Here is a 17,648-nt window from a genome sequence, read left to right on the forward strand (position 1 = left end):
ACTTTTATTATCCGTCACCGATTAATTATTACAGGCGTTTTTCCTGCTTCAACGAAATTTTTTTTCAAACTGTTACACAGATCCGATCAGAGGCAATCTCTTTCGTTTACGCCTGTGCACCCGCTATTTCTCGACGACTAGACCTTCTCATCGTCAGACACGTAAAACGGTGCAAACGTATATAATCAGACCCCAGGTTTCTTATCAAACGATACCCCTGCCAAATCCAGACACGTCTTATGTACACCGTTTATCGCCCTCTTATTCGTAATTTATCTTACCTTATTTTTGCTCCTCTCCCGCCAGAGGTTTTCCGAAATTGGTTCAAAGAAGAGGGTTTTTCTTTAGTTCAGATGTTGAACAATTTTTTTTTTAAATTACACCTTATCTCAACATTCGCAAGTTATTGGCAATGATATTTAAACGATAAGGTGCCATTTTTTAAGAATGAATTGGGTAGGTTTAAAATTAAAGTTGGATTTGATCGGTGCTTGGTGAGTTGATTTTTCGTTCTACAATTAACATAACAGTCGAGGAATCAACGCGCGGTGCAAGGACGATGGTGAAAGTTTGTCACGGGGTTGATTGTGGAAGGTAAAGCCTGGCCGGAGAACGAGGAAGTGGAAGAGCGAAGAGTCTTCGTGAACTGGAGCTGGTGGCTGCAGGGTTTGCGGTGCAGTGAATCATTCTATGAGCATAAATTACCGCGACGTCACAACGCACGGTTAATTAATTAAGCTAAATTGTCCTAAGCATGAGTAACTGCCGGCGCTTGGCGGCCACTCGTGTGGATGTGACTCTCTTGCCGCGAGACGAACGCTTTTCAGGAAGTCTCATTTAAATCTACTCGTTTCTCGACAAAATTACCCTACTTTCATTGTTCGGTTATGCATAATGTACCAGATTCAAACAATTTTCGAGAACCGTATACCTGCTGGCTTATGCTGCCTGGCGAATATGTCCCTACTCGAGTTATCGTTGAAGTACGGATCTTCGGTGAGAACAATACGGGTTTTATTTTATCGATGGATATTTCAACGCTCGACGAGGAGATGAGAGGCGTGTCAATCGCTAGTTGTACTACGATAATTACACCGCGGCCCAAATTTCGCAATGGCGCAAATTCTGCAGGCTTTACTCCAGTAATTTGTTCGCGCGATTTTACACCAATCACTGGTTCGCAATTGTGGAGGTTGGCAAATTAACCTAATAACGACTACTCGTCGTGCATTTGTGATCCGATAAAAAAAAAAAAAACTGCAGCATTCTCTCGTCTCATCGTGCGCGGAGGTGCGAAAATGTAATATATTGCAAATCCAAGGACCAAGATTCGCAAGCTTGAGACTTGACTTTCATTTTGAAGTCGAAGGGTTGCGGCGCGTTTCGACACGTGTAACTATCTCCCTGTAATATTCATTGGAAGCTCGTGTCGTCTCTCGGTTCGTGTTGAATACGTTATAATATACGCTGAGGTAAAAGCCGTCAGGTACGATTATACGTTAAGCTTTCCGCCAGCAGGGCGATTCCCTATTAATCGTATATTATGGGGGAAATTTGCGCTCGGGCAAAGCTTCGTTGTCGTGGATCAACCAAAGTGGCGCATTTCTCCCAACGATATACTTTATGATTAACTAATTAGACAGCCATTATACCCGACGCTGCGTTCTCCCTGTTTCGAACGATTCAAACCGTTCTCCGCGTGTTCTATCCGCTCTCTCTATTCGCAGTTATTATACGCATTGCCTCGAATTAGAGGCTGAAATGTCGCTGACATCAACGTTCGGTAAACTGCCTACCGTATAAATTGGTGATGAAATTGGGTGTATGTATCGAATGAAAAGTATCGTACAATAGCCGTGGAATAGTTGCTCGTTTTTGCTCTTCCAACATCGTAAAATTAGCTCGTTATTAAATTCTATAGGCAAATTTCTCTTACCGAAAGCTTAACTCTGCAAGGCTCTCTTTACCCTCTTTAGATTCGACGCAGAGATTGAAAACTTAATCTTTGATACGGTAAAGTCAAACACTATAACTCCTCTTGGCGCGCGTACGTATACCTATACTTTCAATATCGTTTATAGGAGCTTTCTTGTTAAAGGGATGTTAGAAATAATTTTCAAGTTACGACTTTCGCCCGGAGGATAAACGCGTGATGTACATTATGCAAAATGTCGGCGATGCGCCTCGTCGTCCTTTTTCAACACCTGTTAGCATCGCAATCGTTTGCAAACTCCTCGATTAATTTGTTTTTGTTTGAATACACGACTGTCTGTAGCTTTTGCAGTGAACATTTCTTCCTTCTTTTTTCAGCGGGAAGTTGCTTGAAAACCTTTTTTTTCCGATAAAATTTTAAGGGTGGGATATAAAATGGAGATTGTTGAAGGTGAAAAACGAAAAAGAAATCTATATGAAACTTTTCGTCTGGAATGCAAATTCTTTAACCTGTAACGAGAAGTTTATTTATTCAATTTTGTGCCGCACGTGACATACAATGCAATATCTCATTAGCGCGTGAGGAAGATGTGACGAATAGGTAGAGAAAGAAAATGGACCAAAAGTAAAAAAAAAAAGAAATCGTAAAAGAAAGAATAAAACGAAGCCAAGAACCAAGAGTCCAACTGCAGCGCAATGCAGCGGTTCCGTTTTTAGAAACATTCTGAACGCGTATACGTGTAAGTGGTGTATTTACGGTCATTTACGGCGTTTCCCTGGCGAGAAGGAGTATAAGGATAGAATGAAAAGGGTAGGAGGAAATGAAAGTAGAAAAAAGAATAAAAAACAGAAACTTTCAAGACCATATTTCAATCAGTGCGGAAACGATTCGAGGATTGCTATGTAAACAGTTTGTCTATGAATAGAGGAATACGCGGATGCTGTTGGTGGGAGGGGAAGGCGAAGGGGGGCAAGGTTTGTTACCGATATAGCCGATCGCCTCGCTGCTCTTACCGCAGTTCTCTTTGATTTAGGTGCGCGGGTTGTCCGACTTTAGCTCTCTTCGCTTTTGATTTCCCGCTTCTTTCACCCCTGTTTCTCTTTATTTTTTTTCTTCCTCTTCCTCTTCCCTTTCCTCTCTCTCTACCACTTCTTCCAATCAGCACCGCCGTCTTGGCCCATTCACGCCGCCCGTTTCCTTTTTTTCACCCCTTCACGATCCAAGGGAATCCGGATCTTCCGATCCTCCGAGCTCTCAGAGTCGGTATACGTAACACTTGCATGTAGGTAGAAACGGCACGCGCGGCGCGGCCGTCTAATTTAAACCGATCACAACACGTCTAATTTAAACAGACCCCCTGATGGTATTTTAAGTTAGGCACCTTCACTGCTTCAAGACGTGTTTAACGGACATCTGTTCGATACGTTTATACCTATGCCGGGGCGGGCTTACAATTAGGTATAAGCTGCGACACTCTCACACCAGCGAATCGCACGAGCTATTCAACCTGCGACCCTTTGGAGCCCCGCTAATCGTTACCCCGAGTATTATTCATCGTCTAAAACTGTCCTCCTTATTTTATTAGTTTTTTTTTTCACCTTATTTATCCAATTGGAGACTTGCCATGATTTCAGAATTTTTACGATTTTATCCGGGATTCAAGTTTCTGATAATATGATCGCTGATTCTTTTTTTCGGTACCTTCAATCACTGAGAATAACAGCTGTAATATAAGAAATAATAGTTAGAATCTTGAAGCTTTCGGATCGGGAATATATATCCATATTATATAATATATATTGCCGATATTTGAATTTATATTATATTCAATTATATTTATATTATATAATTTATAATTGGATGTATAGTCACTGTCTTCAATTTCAACTTATGACACAAATAAATTTTCCATGCTTTTTCCGTCACGTTACGGCTAAATATAGGCAACTATGTATACACTATACACATATGTACAACTATACATATCGGTGATGTCCGTATACTCTACAAGTCTAACTGCCACGCGAGGTGTGTACATACGTGTCGAAGCATGTGTACACCTGACAGATGTATAGGTATGTACCTATGTGGCGGCGTAAAAAGTCCGTGTTCTCGGGGAAATTGGTTTTTCGGAATTTTGTGATTATCGGGATGTCGACAAGCGGTGCTCGCGCGCCTGTCGCCGCGTCGCCCTATCGCCAAGGTAATGGATCTGCAGATTCTAACATACTTTTTATTTCTTCTTCTTCTCACCGAATCGTACCGAAAAACGCTTCTCCTTTGCCGCACGCGTTGGATTTATCCGTATTATCGGCTTCCGAGTTGTTACAACGTGTGCAAAAATTCGTAATATCTACGTCAACGTTTTCTCGAACTCGCTGGTTTTTATTTTTCTTTATTTTCGATCTTCATCGATACATCTCGTAGTTTTGAAATTCAAATCCGTTAAAATACTCGTCGGAGAATAAAAATGACTTTGATTACTCAAGAAAAAATACAATCTGTATAAAAAGAAGGAGGAAAAACAAATCTTTCAACGGTTTTAGTCAATGTTCAGTCGAGAGTGGTTTTAAATCGACTTTTGCGCTAGAGCATTGCATTTTTGTTAGGGAAAATATACTTGTTTTACATGTATATACGATGTGTGAATAACCCGTAAAGCTTCTGAGAGAATAAACAAATGCAGCAGCTAGTGTAAAGTCGTATTACAGTGCATTATCTCGCATCAGTGGCAGGAACTGCTCCCTTGTCGACATCCTGCAACGGTTGCAGGTCACGATGAAAACTGTGATACCACGCGATGCTGGCAGTGCCGTTGCAGTGGGGGAAAAAAAATGAGAAAAAAAGAAAAGAAATTGTGAATAATTATAGAATCACGGGCAATGGATTCAGGAAGCATTAACCGAGGTTATAATGTCATGTGGCATGTGTTTCCCCTGTTAATACGGGACGAGGGACGAGCAGTGGCTGCGTATAATATACGTTTCAGAATCTCCGTTCGACCGTAGAATTTAGTGTCCAACGTTTAAGCCCCTGCAGTTTCTTTGCTCTTGTCCGTGCTTCGACCTACGTGTTTCGCGTTTGCAACGAGATATCGAATAAGGAATTAAGGAAAAGAGATTTTTGATCTTAGATGGTGAAAGTTTTTGTTTATCATTTTTCTTTTTTTTTTTAAATGTTTTTGGACGCGGGTGCCAACTCTCAAACCATATTACAAAGCAGCTTGCCGTTCGTGAACGCGGTATGGAGGCAGAGTAGTAATATTTCTGCAGGCGGCAGATTACGAAACGGGAGAAAAATTGTGTAAAATCTTTTCCCTGCACCGACAATTCCACATCGTATTTTAACGATGGGTGTGCACTCGCTATCTAGTTTATATACATATTTTGCCGGTACGCGGCGTCTCACAAGCGTTTGAAAAATTGTGTAAACTTTCGAAGAAACTTTCACACTTGTTAGCGGTATGTACGTATTTACATGAAAGCTCTGCGCGGAAATAAGGAGCAGAAAATAAACGGAAGCGGAGGAAGCGTCACAAAGAGCAAAAAACAAAAAACAAAATACAAAAGAGAAGAAGAAAAAAAAAAAAAGAAAGGAGAAACGTAAAATTAAAAAAATATGCGAATCGCAGGGAATTTCAGCGGAAAAGTAAATTATAACGCGATGCAGGCACGACGGTGGTTTAAGGTGGTGCTGGTTGGTCGTTCGTACAGCGTCGTATGGATACGTACGTGTAGTAGAGGAACAGTCGATGCATGGCGGGCGGGAATTGTTTGTTTGTAGTTCCCAGTAAAATTAGTTTCGGGTTATACACGTATAGCTGCAGGAATGGGAAAAGGACCGTTGGCGCCAGGGAGAACGAGCCACATGTCGAAGCTATGGTATTTCTCTTATTGCGTTATTTCGAGATGTTTTCTGTCCCGTTTCCTCGCCGCCGCCCGCCGCGGTTTTGCCTCGCCTAGGCATGTATACATTTCTGTGTAGAAGTGTACAAGCAATGCGATATCTATGTATGTCGTATATGTGCGTCGGTCGTAACGAAGATTTGTCCCTGTGCAGTTGCGGCACTCTCTTACTCTCCCTCTCTCTCTCTCTCTCTCTCTCTCTCTCTCTTTCCCTCTCTTTGCATTTTACAATCTCCGGCACCCCGCCACAGTCTCCACAGGATATGACGTAGAGCCCGGACTGTCTTTGTACAAACCTGAACTTAGAAGAAGCGTACAGTATACGTATTCTGCAGTATTATTCTACAGGGGCGTTTTGCCATTCCTCCTACATTTATACGAGGAAAGTTCCTCACCGCGAATTACTTTTCCGCGATGGTGAAAATTTTGCAGTGAGCAAAAAACAAAAATTGCAAAAACGAATGAATGAAGAAGATAAAAACGAGAATAAACAATGATAAAAAAAAACGAAAAAAAAAAAAAGAAAAACAAATGTTGGGCGAAATTGTGTACCGGTGTTACGTATTATACGTATGTGTACAATGTATGCGTATTCACGTTATACGTACACAACTACACCGAAACTTATCATTTCTGTTCCGTCGGTCGTTTCGCTGCGTGTACGGTATATATTCGTTCCTCTTTTGTTTCACCCGTTGCTCTGTTCACTTCCTCTCTTCCGTTTCTCATCGCGTGCAGCCTCCCCTTTCGGTTCACGCGTTTATTCCTACACATACCTATGGGTAGTATTATAGTTTCATTACGACGTGAGGAACCGGGACGTAGTTCATCGCGTCGGGAAGGTAGGGAACAAGGCTTACACCTCTCTTTGTGAAAATTGTCGAGAGAGGAAGAGTGAGAGAGATGGTTGGGGGAATGTCTGCCGCCTGCGTGGGTGAGGATGCGTGGTGCGCGGAAACGTAAACTGACTGACGCGAGATGCCGTCACGGTACAATAGCGACTGATAATAGTACTTTGAAAGTGGTGGGAGGCTGCACACGCTGCTTGAATTTGCACGCGTGGTGTGTACTTTATCAAAGCAAGCGCTGAGCCGATACAGCGATACCGGCGCTGGTTCATCGTCCGGCAAACTTAATCAGCACGTTAGAACACCTGATCATCGTGCAGCCGAGGGTATTTGATTTGTCTACAGCAGAGGAATTTTCTCACCAAATGCAATACGAATCTTATCGTTTATAGGTATCGCAATATCCCGTCGTCGTTGTCAGAAATAACGTTGAGAAATTTTAATAAAATTTGTTTGGCTTAAGTTTACCTGCAACACGTGTCGAAAGTCAGTTTAACTCGCCGCGGATAATCGCGAGTCATTGCACGGAGGAAGAGTTTTAGCTACGCTGAATCAAGGACGAACGAATCAAAGTTTACCTGTAAATTATATGTAGGTATATAGACTGTTGAGATTTGATTTGATTTGAGAGAGAGAGAGAGATTTCTTTGAGGACCTATCTTCCTGCGATGGGCACGCTTGCAGTAACTACGAAAATTTGGCCATTGTGCACAATTTTGCGGCTGGGCTTGATCAGGCGACGTTGTTTTTTAATCTCCCTGACCGGAAGATCCAGACTGCCTGTTCGATGCGTCGCTGACTTGGCTATATCCAGCCAACTCTTTTGTTGGTTTCTTCACCTCTCTGTCTTGTTCTTCCGGTACCTCTCATACGTAACTCAGATGCGGAGACTTTATCTCTGGGCGAAATATGTATCGTATATAAATATTTTTTTCGTGCGGAGGGGAATCACCTTGTAACATATATGTTTATACTCATCTTCTGGATTACGGATAGCACGTATGCGTTGAAGGGTGTGGTATACTCGCGAGTGCCGTATATGCACGTCTAAGTTATAGACAGAGGTATCGTACGTACAGGGGTGTGTGGATGCGAAGGCATGCGGCCCCCGCGACGGGCAGGTGTAGGTACTATATTTATATGTGGCGTGCTTGAAGGCGTGAACATGTGGAAGATGGCGCTACAAAATACCCGGAATATGGGGTATAAAGCGTGGGGAAATTCTTACGAGTTACATGCGCTTGATGCCTGTTTGTTGTTTTCTCTCTGCCATTCCTCCGCCTCGAGTTTTGTCGCCCTTTCTTCTTAACTTATTTCTTTTTGCTCTTTTCGTTTTTCGTCGCCGTCTTCCTCTTCTTCTTCTTCTTCTTCTTCTTCTTCTTCTTCTTCATTCTGTGATATTTTTCTTATTTTTATCACGCGGAGCGCTCGATTTACTCCCAGTGTCGATTGTACCTCTTGAATTATCCAAGAACGAAACAGTTACTCTGGGAAACGCTGCTCGAATTTCAACCGCACGTGTAATACATTTTTATCGATATTATGCTGCAGTTTGAACGCCTCGTTGTCCACATTCAACTTTCATTATTCATTATATGTTACAGGTAGAAAATTTTACCAAGGATATCGAATGGCTGCAGGATGCAGCAACGCACGATGGTATCGAAAATTTTCATACCGACTCTTGTTTTCCCCTCTTTTGTACGTCGCGCAACAAACATCTTCGCCGCAGCTTTCGTTTTTACTCGCAAATCTTTTCCCTGTTATAAATCATATAGGCTCAGTTTTCATACCAAGTAATCCGGACAGGGGATGTGAGGTACACGTAAAACGATCTTCGTCACGCCCAATTGAATTTCGTAAGCCGACCGAAAAGTTGGCAAGAACAAGGACCAATGCAGGTTGGCACACGCGGAAATCGTTTCCTCCCATGACATCTCCCACCCTTCGGGATCTCGCGTCCTGTGCTCGAGGCGCGTACTCGAAACTCTAACTCCAAACTCCAAGGGATCACCGCGTAGTCTCCCTTATCCCTCTGCACCACTCGCACTTTGAATACAAACGACTGCATGGCGGTGGAATAAAACTCTGCAAAGTGCAGCACGCTCTGCGCCTCGAAACAATCGGTTTTCGTCCGGCGTTATAATGGCCGAGTAGAGATACACAAGGATGACCGTGTAATAACCTACTGCGAGACAAACGGCTGCCGGAGCTATCGTGACGGGACGAGAGCGTGAGCGACTATAAAACGTAGCCTTTTTCACCGTATCGTAAAACTGATCTTGGTTTTTTTTTTTTAATTTTTTTTTTCTTCCCATCATTCACACTGCGGTTGGTTTTTACCGTCGAAGCAGCGAGAACGAAAAGCCACGAAAGTGTCGACTCCCTGACTCCTCGCAATACGGACCTGCATCTGTAATAAATTATGTTTTATTTCGCGTTGATTTTAGGATGGCTCGAAGTTGTACGAAGATTGCAGGTTCGGTTTGATTACAAGATCTTTCTCACAGATATTTCTCTGTCTTTGATGCTGTTGTGTAAACTTTGAACCGCGTGCGATCCGTCTCGCAACTAGCTAGACGTACAGTCGTATAGACAATATACATGTATAGGTATGAAGGAAAGAGTTCATCCCGATTTTGACTCCCTTATTCCCGTTCCCTGCTTTTTACCTTTCTCCTCCGCCCCCTTCTCTCGTCGACCTTGTTTTCATTTCACCTTTCCAAGATTGCTTCGAGTTTTACTTCCTTCGCAAAACCTTTTGGAAATATAACGAGCCATGTTCCTTTTTTCCGGAGACGCGGAGGAGAAAAAAGAAAAAAGAAAAATAAAACGAGGGAGAATAAAAAAAGAGAAGCAGGAGGGAAAATTATTTATAAAAATTCGAGACAACAACGGTCTTCGTAACGCGATCTTTAGCCGCAAGTGGTTTGTATTATCTAAAAGCATAATTATTAGAATTTGTAGACTGTGAGTTGCATGCGTGTGCATCGATGCTACAGCTTGCAGTGACAATCGCGCGTAAAGTGTGAGGCAAAAAGCGTGATACAGACTGTATATTTGCGGAGAGGCGGTTGCGGCGCCGGTTTAATTTTGTGTTAATACCGAGATTGTCGTTTGTACAACGCGCGCGTTTTGCGTTCCACTTGCCTATTCATTCCACGGTGAAGAGTTTTTATTCCACTCCCCTTTCCCTCATTGCGGTTTGTATTTCTTTTTCTTCTCGTTTTTCATTTTTTTTTTGTTTTCCTTTTTTGCTAATTAATCTGGAGCTATCAGGACTTTGCTACAGTGGCGCGCGATGAGGGGGGAGGAATCAGGTCGATGGAAAATGGGGGAAAACAACAGCGATGCGGAGGGGAGTTGTCATTTGTATAACGTCATCGAGTCGGCGTGTATACGGGTTTTATCTTTTCGGGTTAAGGGATCGAGCACCGATGAAACTACCGCAGGTTGACCAAAAATTAAGAGGACATTTACCGCCTAAGAGCTTTCAGACGGATTTTTCGGTTTTGAATCCAAAAGTCTCTGCATCGATTCTTTGAAATTTTCAGGAGTTTGATTGACTTATTTGTATGATGCCTTGGACAAATGAAATTTTATTCGATATATGTGTCTGTTAATTACAAAGCGGAGAACTTACACTGGCTATTATTATTTTAGGTCCCGTTTATCCTCGAGGCACGACATCCGATAGCTTCAGAGGAAGAAATTTCACAAGCTTATCAGACGTCGGTGAACATGGTGATAATGATTTGCCAGTGTTTGAACCCACGGCTCCGGCCGTCAGCGCGTTGGAAGGACAAACCGTTTATCTGCCCTGTCGAGTTAGAAATCTCGGCGACAAAGTGGTGAGCGCATTTTGTTGTTGTTTTTTTTTTTTTTTAAATATTTTTCCCCCCTTTATTCCTTCAATCATATTTTATACCTACCTACTTTGTTTGCCATTTCGCGTTGTTACGATCGAATTTTAGCCAGACGATGTATGGCGAAAGAAGAGAAAATTGCGACATTGTTGATGATGAAATTCGATTAAGTACAATTTGCAATTGCTGGGTGAAAATTGAATCGTATTATAGCTACCGGGTTTCGGTAACTCTGAACGACTTACGTAAGCGTGCGTTTGCGGTTACGCAAAGCAACGTTGTTGCGGATCCCATGCAAGAATGGACGTAACGCGTGGTAATTTGGGTACATCTGTGATTTGAGCGACAATTCCATTTCATTAGAAATTCAATTAAATATCCTTTCTCCTCTGTACCGTATTATTTATACGGCGTGTGGTGCGCGTGTAGCTATATGGCAGTTCTTGCCGTATTTTTTTTCTTATCACATTTTTTCCCCACTGCATTATGCAACCACTCGCGATTCGCTTTACATTATTTCATATCACACCTTGCATCTTTTGTCTTGAACTGTTTTCTTTCTTTTTCATTATTTTCGCACCGCGACTATTCGAAGCTAGTTTTGCTATGCGTGATGTCAGATGCAGCGGTGTAACAAGCTGATAAAAAATGAGAGGGACAAGGAAAGAGAGGAGAGAGAAAGAGAGAGAGAGAGAGAAAGTGGATAGAAAATGCTGAGGCGACGGCGCCGAGAACAACACTAGAATAACGCGAATTATATTATATATTTTCAAGTTAAATTTCTGTACCGAGGAAAAACTTTTCGTAAACGCGCAATCTTACCCATCCCTGCTTATACTTAGCGTAAACTTTTTGAAGAGAGGCCAAAGCATAATATGCAGGGCTGAGAAAAGTGTCAGAAAGTTTGTCGGGTCTTTATTAAATATAATTCACCCCATTGGAAGGAGAAGTAAAATGCTGGAAATTCGAACCGTAGGTTTGAAGTTGAATTGAATAATTAAAGAATGAAGGACAAACGAAGATTAAGTTGGTTATGTCTGGTTTGAAGATATGTGTTAGAAAATTATGAGAACGTACAAAAAATTTAGAACATTGTAATGCAATTATTCGTGCGTAATATATGCAGAGACGGTGAAATGAGATTTTTTGCCAATCTATGAAAAAAAAGGGTGTAAGTCGAGTCACTCCCCTTTCTTATTCCGCATCCCTTAAATCGTCGGTCAGGTGTGAAATACCATACAAAAAAAAAAAAAAGAAAGCGTATACGAGTGTCTCAATTTTCACTCTATTTTTCATGTACAGCTTTATACGTGCACAGTAGGTGCTTACAAGTTTGAAGGAATGCTTAAAAAGGAAAGAAAAAATGTTGAATTTTCATTCGAAAGTTCGATAAACGAGTAAAATGTTCCCCTCGTATAATAATATGCGTGTGCGTAGGGATTTAATAAAATTGAACTATTTTTATCTTCCGTACACCTGCCTGCTCTCCGCGTTTTCTCTCCGTCGCCCTTTTCACCCTTCCCGAGAATTGCAAAACATTCCGGTTGACGTGAAGAGTGAGGGATTGAAAAAACGTCGGCCTTCCCATTCCCGCAGCACGCGCCGCTCTCCGCCCCGCCATTGCTGAAGCACAGTCGGCCGTGCTTTGATCAGTTTTTAATCAAAGGTGCGAATTTGAGAACACCGAGTGGTTGTTGCGGAGGGTTCTTCACCGCTTGCGTCGCGTTTGCGACTGGGAATCATCGTTGCGGAACGATGCATCGACTGATGAAGAAGAAAGAAAGAAACAATTTCAAAAACATCGATATCTCGTTCTTGTTACAAGTCTCGTCCGTTGCGATGCGATTCTTGTATGCCACCCACCGCCGCGTGTCTTTATTTGTCTATAAAAATTCATTGTTGTAAAGAATACCTGCATATTGTACAGTTTGTAACAAGAAATGAAAGGTGTGAGTCGTGGTTGTCGTTGCTCTCTTCTTTTATTCCGGAGAGAGTTGCTTTTATAAAAAGAAGAACGAAGATCCGTCACGAAGAGAATCTTCGATCGGATTGACGTGTCTTTCTAAAATTGAACATTGAATCTCTCTTGAATTTTCTGTTAATCGTAGTTCAGACTCTTCTTGTTAAATAAAAGATATAAAAAAAAGTACAAAGTTTGCAAGTGACGATCGGCCGTTATCCGACATATGAATAAAAAACAAAATAAAAATTTTTTTTCACGCCAAATTTACGATCTGCATGCACGCGGCGAAAGCTTCGGAGTTTGCGAGGGCTGGTGTATCTCGCTGTTGAATATCATGTACCTACGTACGTGCCTCTATGCATAGGTATGTAGGTATAACGTAGATACAGGGCATTCCGGTCATGTATAATTCATTCGTTGGTTATATATGAAACGTATCACCGTCGGGTATGCCTACGGTACAGAACGTCGGAGAGGAGAAAAATGCAGGCACTTATTACATCATCCTCGGGAGATCCCGAGGGTATATCGACGCCGACGCGGGGGGTGAACGGGCTTGCCGAGGGTCTGCACTTTTCTCGGCAAGGGGGGGAATAGACAACGATTCAACACTTTATCTGTCGCGGTGACTCACAAATCATTGAGTATGACTTGTTTGACCGCGAAATTACCCAATCGAATTATCTAAGGGCCATATAATTTACTAGTTAACGTCTCAGATAGCGAAAACCAAGCAATTCTCGCGACGCATCGATAGTGTGGATAAATTGTTTAATTGTTTTAAAACCGTTTGTTCTTTATATCCTCGAGTCTAATCGTGCTTTGTGCTTCGGCTCACCCCTTTTTGATTTTGTTCACTTTGCACAGAGGTTGTTTATTCATTCGGATGTAACAGAATTTTGTCGATAATTCTCCACTTATTATACGCTTGGAATGAAACGATTTTTTTTTTCCACTTTGCGAATGCTTTTTGTACAATAACTTACAGCATTATTTTCTATGCGATACGCGTTTGCATAATTTTACTAAATATAAGTACACCTACTCAGCTTTTAGACGGTATGAATTATTTCATTGGAAAAAAAGAAACAGTGCTTAACTACAGACGTATTATTTGGTTATCTTTCTGCGGTATTTCGTTCGAAAATAATTGCTCTTCGTTTTACCAAGGTGCTTACGTGTACGTAATATAGGTATACCCGAGTATGTACGTTGTACATATTAGATACATATACATTAACGCACACAAATTCTCGAGCACGAGATATCCAGAATTAAGCCAGTCTTCTCTCCTCCTGAGATAAGCCGGGTATAGTCGTGGCTCTCATAGTGACGCTATGGCTTCTCGCTAATTGATATCTCGAGGCGTTTAACGCTGTGATTGCCCTTATTAATATCAAGCGTCTCGTCCTCGCCGCTCTGATCACACAACGTTTTTCCACAAATTTCAAGCATAGCTGGGTATTCGAAGGTTCGACAAAAAATTATACATATACATTTATATATATTTATGAATATAAATTGAAAAAAAGAAAAATCAGCAAAAAAATATCAAGTCTCGTATCTCTTTGTGTAGTACGCTGGTGGACGCGTACTTTTTTTTCAATATTTCTGCAAATCCGAATGGGGCTAGACACATTTGACCGAGTCATCTGTCAAGTGTATAAAAAAGCTTGGGAATATACCCTTGGTGATATGTTGGTAGGAGGCTGGACTTTTGTAAGCCGTTGAAAAAAATCCCTTATCTTCGTTGTCCGGTTTCGGGGTGTTGGTTCAATGGAAAGTGAAAACGAGACCATCGCTATACGCGTCGTTGAAAATCGGTGAATGAATTTTCATCGAGGTGTAAGCGGATATTTTTAATATGTAACAATGTATTTTATGCTTGTAGATTATTTTGTTTTTTTTGTGCATGTCTACATGCCATTTCTTAACAACGCGCTTGAATTTCGCGATACTACGAATCGCATTGTGTAACGGTGATTTGGAAACAACTTCTCCGAAATTCATGCTCGGTTGTTGGATTTGTTGATTACACAGTATCGTGTACCTAATGAGCAATCCGATATAACCGTAGAAGCTGGATGTGATGTTATTACTACTCGAAAGCTTGTACGCATAACGCAGTTAGCCAGTTCCGAGGAAATGTTTTTCTGCATTATCTTCAGCGCTTCTTTCCTCATGATAATCACAAAACTCGTCCAAGGAATTGTTGCGGAAAAAAGTACTGTAAGGAGTAGATTAAAAATGTATGGAAATAAGAATCAAGGCGAGGATGAAAAGCTTTCTTATCTTCAAACGTCACACTCACCGATTACAAGAGAGAGAGCGAGACAAGGGAAAAAATTCAATTAAAAACAAATAAAAATTGTTTGCGAACTTTAATTTCGCTCAGGTACGTGGAAACAGCAGTTTTAGTTTCTGCGACGCAATTTATCGATGATGTAAAAAATGTTTGCAAAATTGAACTTTTAGTCTTTGAGTGAAACAAAAGTTTGGCTAAATTGATATTTAAATAGAATGAAATTCGTCGTCATTTATTTATTTAATTTTTTCTTTTGTTTTGTTTTGTTTTCTAGCTTTGTAATATCGTTATGTAAATATTATCTCTCTTTGCGATCGGTTTGAGAATGGATCAATTTGAAGAATCGCGCGGAGAGCGCCCGCTTCAATCTTTCCTGCCCACTCGACGGAGCACGTATCACATATGACATAGGCAAAAAACAATGACTATTAGGTATATATTGAAGGTATGTAGTCTTACATGCTCGAATAGATCCACATATACACAGGCCAATTCGCACGGCATCCACAGCTATCAGAGGACTGCACCGGAAGTTTAGATAAGAGCGAAACTTTCTGCAAAGACGTATCTCACCGCAGGGTGCGACATACGGTGACATGCCTAAACACATGTCCATGGGTATGTATCGCACAAGTATACATCGTATATGTCGAATCGGCTATCCGTGCACTTGGTATACATACAATTTTACCCATTGACGTAAACCGGGGTTGCAACTGAGAACGATATCGAACGAAAGATCTGAAAGGTTAGAAATAATCTGATGAAAAACCTTTCATTCCATGAAACGTTGCGAGGTAGTAGCCGCAACGGTACGCCTTTCAAGAGCTTATCGAGGCTTTTCGAATCTTTTTTCTCTTCACCCGTTCTCTTGTTTCTTTTTTCTATTTTTTGCCCGCTTTCTTCTCTCAAGTGTTGAAGTGTATTGTAGGTATATTATACTGCGCCCCTCGATCCGTACGTATCTTCTCGGGTCAGCATGGTAATTTTCCGCTGTTTGGTTTCAAATATTTGACAGAATTTTGACGAGAATTAAAAACCTTGTCTTTCTTGTTTCGCCGAGGCGTTGCGGTAAAACTTTAAGGCGATAACCATGCATGGGTTCGAAAAATGTACGTAGGATATACGATATGTGGATTTATCGAGACGCGGTGTTCTTGCAATTTTTTGTTGCTTTTTTATCGCTTCTTTTTTTTTTTTTTTCAACCCCTCGCTCTGTTTCTCTCCCGAGCCAGTGACGTGTGCACGACGAAAGTTGTGTAATTTTCGGATTTCTATACGTGATTTATGAACAAACCGATGCTGATTTCACCGAGGGGATTCCATTTGTCGATACCAGCTTCGTGTAAACAACTTGTAACACGTTCCAAGAGCCGGCCCAACCACACTGTCATCGGTTCAGCCTCGTGATACCTTTTACCTGCGTGGTTTCCTCGTGTACTTGATCCACCTATTCGCCATGATTTCTATTTCATTTTTCCGCAACGATATAATATTCACCTGTTACACGTCATCTGATTCATCGTAAAACGAAATATATGACGCGGCTGCTCACCGAGGAGCCGAACTAGCTGTTATGAAAAGTGGGAGAGGTTCGTGCTTCCACGTGTGAAACGATTTATTTCCAACAAATATTACCAGGGGAATAAAAAGAAAGTTCCTTTCGCGGTTGGGAAATTCTCGATGACGCGGGAAAATTCGGATCCGCGAATAACAAAGGCGAGGCGCTGGATCGCGTTTAACGTCTTTGAAAAAATTGCTGCATGCATCGAGAGTGCGCGAGATACGTTCATAAATAATACATGGACATGCATATGCATGTGTTGCGTGCCGCAGGAGCACTTCTGACCGGCTACTACATCCGTGATGATACAGCTCGAATGCACGGCGCGGAGGGTTGAGGAGGGTTAAAGCTGACGTTTTACCATGGTGGAGAATCAGGAGTTGGAGGGTTTCCTTCCTTCGGGATGCGCCGCTGGGTCGTGTAAATACCAAAAATTTACACGCCGTTTTACCACTGACCCTGGCGTATTACCATTGGCCATTGTCTCGCGAAAAATCGCTTAAATCCACCCGCGGCGTGCTCGCGAGCTTATTTCTGGCCGAACCGCGAGGTTGTAAGCTCGAAATCGTCCTCGTAAAAATGTGTACGGAACGTTGTGGCGAAAACAATGGGAAACCTGGTCAGGGAGAGGCGGAGAGGTTGGGGTTGCCCTGCAACCTGCACGTTTACCTGCACGGAGGGCTAGGCGAGGAGAGGAGAGGAGAGGAGAGAAAATTTCTCTGCCCTTGCCACAGGCTGCGGCAAAGCTTCCCAATAAATATCGCCCGGCTTGTTATTAGCGTTTTAATTCAGCGCTTCGCGGTAACTTAATCCCGGGGAATCGGAAAAACGTCACAGAACCGCGCGAAACGGGAAATTCAAACCATAAATAATAAAATAATACCGCGTCATCGTTTGTAACTCTGTCTCGTAGATTTCCGCCCTGGTAGTGTATACATATTATACGTGTATGTATATACGTGTATACAATAGTGAGAATTGCAGACGTGTGCGTTTATATGCCTGCGAATATATATCGGATATATGTATCCTCTCGATATTCTCTCAACACTGGAAGGCAAAGTGCTCGTGTCCGTATTGTCGAGGGAACGTTTCTCTTTAATTATTTTTTATTTACGCAAATCTCGGTGCCGACTTTGTTACTGTATTTTTATTTCCATCTCTGTAAAAAAGTGTACGCAGATAAATAAATCGTCCCTTAGCCGATTTGCGTCACCGGAAGTAGGTTTATCTTTCAACCGTGCGCATAATTCAAATTTGATTT

At 41.8% G+C, this 17,648-nt stretch overlaps 1 protein-coding gene across 15 annotated transcripts in view; it reads left to right on the forward strand.

Annotated features, from left to right (window-relative positions):
- Positions 1 to 17,648, forward strand: part of LOC124307949 (uncharacterized) — a 194,043-nt gene that overhangs the window by 49,536 nt on the left and 126,859 nt on the right. For all 15 annotated transcript variants that reach the window (XM_046770180.1, XM_046770189.1, XM_046770181.1 and 12 more), the window contains one exon: positions 10,350 to 10,537. In XM_046770180.1, the coding sequence (XP_046626136.1) occupies positions 10,350 to 10,537 (188 nt within the window). The remainder of the gene's footprint in view (positions 1 to 10,349; positions 10,538 to 17,648) is intronic.

This window comes from Neodiprion virginianus, chromosome 6 (genome assembly GCF_021901495.1).
Source record: "Neodiprion virginianus isolate iyNeoVirg1 chromosome 6, iyNeoVirg1.1, whole genome shotgun sequence".
NCBI lineage: Eukaryota > Metazoa > Arthropoda > Insecta > Hymenoptera > Diprionidae > Neodiprion > Neodiprion virginianus.